Source organism: Leptonychotes weddellii, chromosome 9, assembly GCF_054177405.1.
Source record: "Leptonychotes weddellii isolate Sample4059 chromosome 9, ASM5417740v2, whole genome shotgun sequence".
In the NCBI taxonomy this organism is placed as follows: Eukaryota; Metazoa; Chordata; class Mammalia; order Carnivora; family Phocidae; genus Leptonychotes; species Leptonychotes weddellii.
This window is the reverse complement of record NC_138377.1, coordinates 101736738-101744242: the sequence shown is the minus strand read 5'-3', so window position 1 is coordinate 101744242 and position 7505 is coordinate 101736738. Positions and strand designations below refer to the sequence as shown.

Genomic DNA, 7505 nt, shown 5'->3' with positions numbered 1-7505 from the left:
GATCCCAGGACCCTGCGGGGACCTGGGTGGCTCAGTCATTAAGCATCTGCCTTCGGCTCAGGTCATGGTCCCGGGGTCCTGGGATCGAGCCCCGCATCGGGCTCCCTGCTCGGCAGGAAGCCTGCATCTCCCTCTCCCACTCCCCCTGCTTGTGTCCCCTCTCTCGCTGTGTCTCTGTCAAATAAATCAAATCTTAACAAAAAAAAAAGGAACGTGTTCAAGGAAACATGAGTCTGTAGATGTTGTGTGTCTATCACCAAAGAGCCTCAGGTTCAAGGGTCTTGGGTGGAGAACAAGGTGACCCCAGGAGCTCAGGTGCGCCTGTAGTCTGGAGCTCCCTGTCTTCAAGGAAGCTGGTGCTGGCTCTGTGTAGCAGGTGTGTGGTGACAAGTCCTGGCTAGCGAGTGTCCCAGCAGCCCCCACCCCACCTCCAGGGGTCCCCGATCCCTCCTCACCCCCACAAAGAGGAAATGCACCTCGTTTCTTTGTGGGAAAGGTTCCTGGTGAGACTGACTCAGTAACGGGCACGAGCAGCATATGAAGTAGGGGCCAGAAGACAGAGTTTGGGGTAAAGGGAAATGTGGAGCATTAGCCTAGGTGGTCAGAGCACTAAGGGGAGCAGACCCCTGCAAGCTCCCCAGCTGTGAGACCAAGAAAACAGCCGAAGTTCGCAGGTGAGAGAAACTTGAGAGCCAGGTGGCAGAGTGAACTTGTGCCATGACTTCCCAGGAAAGTTGGATGGGAGGACTCCAGGACGGTGACAGACGCTTCCCTGGGGTGCACTCAGGGTCGAGCGTGGGAAGGCCAGGAGTCAAGTGCTCAAGACGCCCTGACCCACCCAGGACAACCAAGTCTCAGGCCCAACGGAAAGCACGCCAGCCCCAAGGAAGGGAGGAATGGCTAAGTCCACTGCAGGCCTTGAGTCTGTGATTCTGTCCCTTACAGTGCTTTTCCTCTAGGGCTTTGCAAAGACTGGCTCCTTTTCATCGGGCAGGCCTTGGCTCAAATGTCACCTAGAGTGGTCCTTTCCTAATCCGACCCCCACCCCACCCCCGCCCAACCCGGCCAAGAGTCATTCTCCACTTCTTGGATTTTTCTTCAGGCATGTGTCTATTTAAATTCATCCACTTTGTTCCTTGTTCCCCCTGCCTTATCTGAACTGTAGCTCTGTGGGAGAGGGACCACATCCATCTTGCTCACTGCGGTACCCCCGACACCTGGCGGAGGGCTTGGCACGAAATAGAAACCCATTCATGTTTCACCTTTAGAGGAAGGGAAGTGGCCGGCAGCGTGCCATCCTCTGTGACACGCATCACATCCCAGGTGGGGTGGTGACCCCTCTGGCAGAGACCATGGGACGGTCACAGACCAGTGGGCAGGCAGAATGTGGGAGACCGCAAGCCCGATTCAGAAACCGTGTCATGAGGCAGTCCCCCGGCCACCGCTTTGAAGCAGTTCCTTCCTGCTCAGCCGCCTTTCTTACCAGGTTGTTAAAGCCCCTTCACCTTTCTTCTTAGCCTCCGAGAAGCAGAGTGGGATGCTGAGCCCCAGGTCTGACACGAACTGGCCATGTGTCCTCAGGGCAGCCCTGCCCATCCTCCTCTTGCCCCCCCCCCACATCAGTTGCGGGGTTCCACATCCATTAGCTCAGAGAGCTGTCCCTGGGAAAGGACACTGTCCTGGTCGACACAAAGGGACTGAGGACCAGAGGGGACTAGATTTGTCCCTCACTGGCCAGCGAGGCACTCACAGAGCCAGGCCCGGAGCCCAAGACTCTGTTCCTCATGCCTGGTGCTGGGCCTACCTGAACTGCTCATACTCCAGCAAGACACAAGGCCCGCGGCCGGGCTGCCACTCGCCTCCGAGGTCCCAGTGGCCAAAGCGGCGGATGTCCACGAAGCAGAGGGCGAGTGGGGGGCCGGGGGGAGCTGTGTAAAAGCGCAGGTGGGCGTGGGCTGGCAGCGCATCCCGGGGCGCCAGCTGGAAGGAGCCAGACATGCCGAATCGGAAGACCAGGGCCAGTGGCCCCCGTGGGGGCTCGGCCCCAGGCAGGGGGCTCAGGGTCAGGCGCAGCTCCTTGCCACGGGCCGAGGATGAGATGCAGTACGCACTGCTCTCAAAGGGCACCTCAGGGTTGCGGCTGACGGGTGACTTCTCCACACACCCGCCAAACACCAACCCCCTGCACGCCTCGTTCAGGAAGCGGCTGGCCAGATGCAGCTCGGGGCCCTCAGGCATTCTGTGCGCGGGTGGCCGGGCCCTGTGGGGGGAGGATGACAGCAGGTGGGGCTAAGTGGCACCTTGTGAGGTAGAAATTATCCCCCCATTTTATCAAGGAGAACCCTGAGGGCCACAGGGGGCCACTACCAGCTGGGATCGGCGGACAAGTCAACTGGCCCGGTCACAGGTCCTGGTCCCCACCTGAAAGTGCTGAGAAAGCCCAGGGCACTATGGAGCTCAGGCTGGGGAAGCGAGACTCTGCCTTATTTAACACCTTCCATGGGGCTTTCATGAGCCCCCACTGCTTTTAGAATCAAGTCCAGATCCTTCCTGGGCCCACACAGTCCTCTTATTCCTCCCACACTCCCCCTCACTCACTGGCTCCAAGCACCGTCCTCCCAGCCCCACGTCTTTGCCCCTGCTGTCCCTTCAGTCTGGGACACTTGAGAGAGGCCCTCCCCGACCACCCTCTCGAGGCAGCATCCCCCCGCCAACGAGTTTTCTTTTCATGGCACCCCCAGAATCGGAAATGATCTTGTTTGTTGTCTGCCTCTACCTCCACTCCCACCCCAGAGTACAAGCTCTGCTTGCTCACGACTCCGCTTCTTGGGACCCGGCCTGCACCTGCTCCACAACAACTGAGGGAGGGAACCCGATCCCGCCAGGGGGACGAGAACTGGGAGAACGCTGCTGGAGACTCCGCCCGCGGCGGGGACCGGCCTGCCACGACGCACTGCTCGGGACCAGAGCGAGGACGAGGAGGAGCGAAGGCAGGTGCGCTGGAACCAGGTGCCCACGGCTCTGAGGGAGGAGGACAGGGGTCACAGGAAGGGCTCCGGAGCTCCGGGTCAAGGTCCGGGGGGGCACAGGAAACGCCCACATCAGCGTCGGGGCCGAGGCAAGCGAACTCCATCCCGCCCGCCGCCCCCCACGCCTGGCTGCGGGAGGGGAGTTTCCACCCTCCTTTTTCCGGGACCTGCCCAGATCAAGGCCAGGTTTTGTGTGGGGCAGACAGGGGCATTTAGCCAGGGAGGGCAGACTGCCTTACCCCTGTCCCCCTCCTCAGCGCCGTCCGGGGTCTGGCACCCGAATGGCTTCGTTTTTCGGGAAAAGGTGAACGTCCAGATTCCTAACTTCCGCAGGGCGGGCACCCTAGTGCTCACCTCCCCTTCACCACCCCGCCCCGCTGCCCGTCCTCGGCTAACCCCAGCTCCCCAAGGTCCCCGAACCCCATCCCCTCCTCAGCTCTGCAGCACCGCCGCCCCCGGGTAACCTGCTCCCCGCGCGGCTCCCCGCCAGCCTGCAGCCACTGAGGGGTTAACGCGGGGGGGGGGCGGGGAGGGGAGTCGGGCCGCGCCCAAGAGCACGCTGGGAGCTGAGGTCGCCGCTCCGGCGCCTGCTGGGAAGTGTAGTTTCTTGGTCAGGTGGCAGAGGCTGGCCGGGATGGGCTGGGGGGCCCGAGTGTGGGAAAGACTTTGGGGCTGTCACCTGGCCGGGAGGTGGCGGAGGAACCTGGCTTCCCGCTGCTCCGCGCCAGCGGGGATCGGGTCAGGTCTGAGGTCCCGGATTGCAGCTGTCTCCGTGGCTGGGGGCAAGTCACCCGGCTAGTCCCGACAGGGTCGGCCCTCCCAGCAGGAAACAGCAAGCAGCAAGGTCCCGAGGCCGAGGCGCCTGCAGCTGTGCGCAGGGCGCGCAGGTGCTTGATAAACGCAGGCCCTGGGGACCCGATGGTGGCCCCTAAGAATCCAGGCACAGTCAGACGTAACACATAAACAGAAGCACCATCACCACCTGCCGGGTGGCAAGTGCAGCCAAGCAACAAAAAACGGGCGGAGAAGCAGAACCCACTTCAGATGGTCAGGTCTGGTCTAAAGAGGCCTCTGTAAGGAGCTTGCATTCCATCTTAAGTGTGGTCGGCACAGGTGCCTGGTCCATAGCCGGGATCTGCCCCTTCATATTACTTCTGCTTCCTCCTCATTTGGGCGGAAGGATTCTGAAATGAACTATGCGAACTGCGACATTGCATCCCTAATACTTCAGCATGCATCTCTAAAAAGCAATATCCTACAAAGCCACATTTATCATACGTAATAAAATCAATACCATCTAATACCTAGTCCACATTCAAATTTCCCTAATTGTCCCCAAAATGTCTTTTATAGCTGGTCTGTTCAAAGCAGAGTCCAATCAAGGGTTATAGGTCTCTTTAATCATTTTTTATTTAGATGGAACCACCCTCTCCATCTCCCACTCACCCCACCCTTTTTTTTTTTTTCTTGGTTTTCATGATACTGACCTTTCTGGAGTCCAAGCCAGTTGTTTTTTGAGCTGCCCCATCACATTCTGGATTTGTCTGAATGTTTCCTTAGATACATCTCTCTCTTTCCTGGGTGCTCTGTACTCCAAGTTGCATCACATTAGGAGACACCTAACATCTGGTTGTCCAACATCACTGAGGCTGAAATTGATCATGGGTGAGGTTGTGACAGCCAGTCTCTGCTTTGTAAAGATACCTTTCACACCTTGTGACCACTAAGTAATCGATGGGGTGATTTCTCTGTAGGTTGGTCTCTTTTTGTTTTGTTTAAATTAAGGTATAATTTATATACGGTAATATACACCATTTGTAGAGTCTGAGTTTTGTTTTGTTTTTTTAGAGTGTGAGTTTTGACAAATATATACACTCATACTGACTATGGCCACAATCAAAGAATACATTCCCCCCCACTCCTGCAATTTGCCTACGCCCCCTGTAGTCAACACATCCCCCCTCCCCTGCTGGCAAGCACTGATCTGCTTCCTGTCCCTATCCTTTTGGTCTTCTCCATAATATCTCATGAATGGAACCTTCAGTATGTAGCCTTCTGAGTCTGGCTTCTTAGCATAATGCATTGAGATCCATCCATGTTGTTATGCTTATTAGAGGTTTTCTTTTGATTGCTGAGTAGTATTCCACTGTGTAGCGAGCCACTGTGTTTATCCAGTTACCAGCTGGGAGGCGCTGGACTGTTTGTGTGAGGGGATTCTTTAGCAAGTATCATTTCACATCATGTAAACTTTTCACCTAATGGCTCTATCATCCTCGATGATCCTTGCCTCAATCAAGTATTTAACTGGGAATTACAAAGTGGTGGTTTTCTCTCATTCCATGAGAGAAAGGCCATTAGTTGTCCTGAAATGTTAAAAAGATAGGATAAATTCTGAATTCCTTCCCTCTAATGATCAATTTTCAGACTAAGAATTTGGTGCAGTAACTTCCAATGGTGACAAATTAGGGGTCACTTGGGGTTTTTTGGGGGGGAGGGACTTTGTCTTTTATAGACTCTTTTCTATTACCAATTCATGGATTTTTTTTTTTACATTCAACACCAGGAAACCCATTGCCACCCCTCTCTGACCCCCCACTGACTGAAGGAGTACCTATCAGGCACTGGGACTACACACACACAGGAACACAATTCCCATCCTTAAGAGATTCAGAAGGGTAAAAGAGGCAAATGAGTAAACACAAAATGACAATGCCATATTACAACCTGTGGGAGTCTGTGACAGCACAGAAGAGGGAATGCAACCTGGGAAATCAAGCTAATGTGAAACGTTTGAAGAGACTTAGAATTTTCTGTGATCTTCTGTCTGCCACTTTATTTTTGTTTATTCCACTTCTCTTTTGTTTTCTTCTTGCCCTCCTGTGGGCTACCTGAATTTTTAGAACTCCAGTTTGACTTATCAGTTTTGGTTTTGAGTGTAGTACATTGCACAGCCTTTGAGGTAGTTGTTCTAGATACTCTACACACGTACTTGTCACAGTCCGCTGGTGTTGACATTCTAAGTGTAGAAACCTTGCCCCCTTTACTCTTTCCTATTTATAATAACCTTACATATTTCCTCTACATACTTTAAGAACCACATCCAACAATGTTTTATGTTTTGCTCCAACTGTTGAACATAATTTAAAATGCTCAAGGAAAGTCTAACTGTATCCAAAACTTCACTCCTTCCATTGTTCTTCCTCCCTGACGTTCCAAGATTCCTTATCATTTCCTTTCTGTTCAGAGGTCCTCCTTTCGCCTTTTTTAGGTTAGGTCAGCTGGTGACAAACTATATTAGTTATCCTTCATCTGAGAATATCTTGAGTTCCCCCTTTACTCTTGAGGTAATTTTCGCTGAATACAGAATTCTCAGTTGACGTTTTTCTTTCAGACCTGAAAAATGTGCTTCTTCCTTTGGGCCTCTATGGTTTCTGACAAGAAATCCACTCATTTGCTTTCCCCCCATAAGGTAAAGTGTCATTTCGCTCTTGCGGCTTTCAAGATTTTTTTCTTTTCTTTAGTTTTCAGAAGTTTGTTGTATGATGTACCTTGGCATGGATTTCTTTGGGTTTAATCCAAATGGGATTCATTCAGCTTCTTGACTCTGCAGGCTTAGGTCTTTGGCCATACGGGGGAAATTTGTAGCCATGATTTCTTTGCATGTTTTTTCTGTTCCACCCTCTTTCTCCTCAACTTCTGGGACTCTGATGACATGAATATTAGATCTTATGTTACAGTCCTGCAGGTTCCGAGGCTCTGTTTGTTTTCTGTTTATTTTCCAAACTATTTTCTGTTGATCAGATTGGGTAATTTCTATGATTATCTTCAAATTTATGGATTCTGTCTTCTGTTGTTCAGTCCAGTTCATTTTTACTTTATTACAGATTTCAGTTCTAAAACTTCTATCTCGGGGCACCTGGGTGGCTCAGTCATTAAGCGTCTGCCTTTGGCTCAGGTCATGATCCCGGGGTCCTGGGATTGAGCCCCACATCGGGCTCCCTGCTCCGCGGAAAGCCTGCTTCTCCCTCTCCCACTCCCCTTGCTTGTGTTCCCTGTGTCTCTGTCAAAAAATAAATAAAATCTTTAAAAAATACAAAAAAAAAAAAAAACTTCTATCTCATTCTTCTATTTCTTTGTTAAGACTTGAGGCATTTTTGGGGCACCTGGGTGGCTCAGTTGGTTAAGCGCCTGCCTTCGGCTCAGGTCATGATCCTGGAGTCCCGGGATCGAGTCCCACATCGGGCTCCCTGCTCAGCAAGGAGCCTGCTTCTCCCTCTGACCCTCCCCCCTCTCATGTACCCTCTCCCATTCTCACTCTCTCAAATAAATAAATAAAATCTTAAAAAAAAAAAAAAAAGACGAGGCATTTTTATGATGGCTACTTTTTTTTTTTAATTTTTTTAAAGATTTTATTTACTTATTTGAGAGAGAGAGAATGAGAGACAGAGAGCATGAGAGGGGGGAGGGTCAGAGGGA

At 52.3% G+C, this 7505-nt stretch overlaps 1 protein-coding gene across 13 annotated transcripts in view; it reads right to left on the bottom strand.

Annotated features, from left to right (window-relative positions):
- The window catches only part of NEIL1 (nei like DNA glycosylase 1), an 8616-nt gene extending 3670 nt beyond the window's left edge, over positions 1 to 4946 (bottom strand). For 6 of the 13 annotated variants that reach the window (XR_014148734.1, XR_014148733.1, XR_014148732.1 and 3 more), the window contains exons 1-2: positions 3709 to 4946; positions 1805 to 3021 (exon numbers count right to left, since the gene is read on the bottom strand). Coding sequence is in view for 10 of the 13 variants with exons in the window: in XM_081831439.1 (XP_081687565.1) it covers positions 1805 to 2238 (434 nt within the window). In the remaining 3 variants the exon portion in view is untranslated. Of the gene's footprint in view, positions 1 to 1804; positions 3022 to 3268; positions 3454 to 3493; positions 3521 to 3708 lie in introns of those variants that run through there. The other 7 variants (XM_031040286.2, XM_081831434.1, XM_031040285.2 and 4 more) reach the window with 7 other exon arrangements.
- Between the last annotated feature and the right edge of the window lie 2559 nt (positions 4947 to 7505).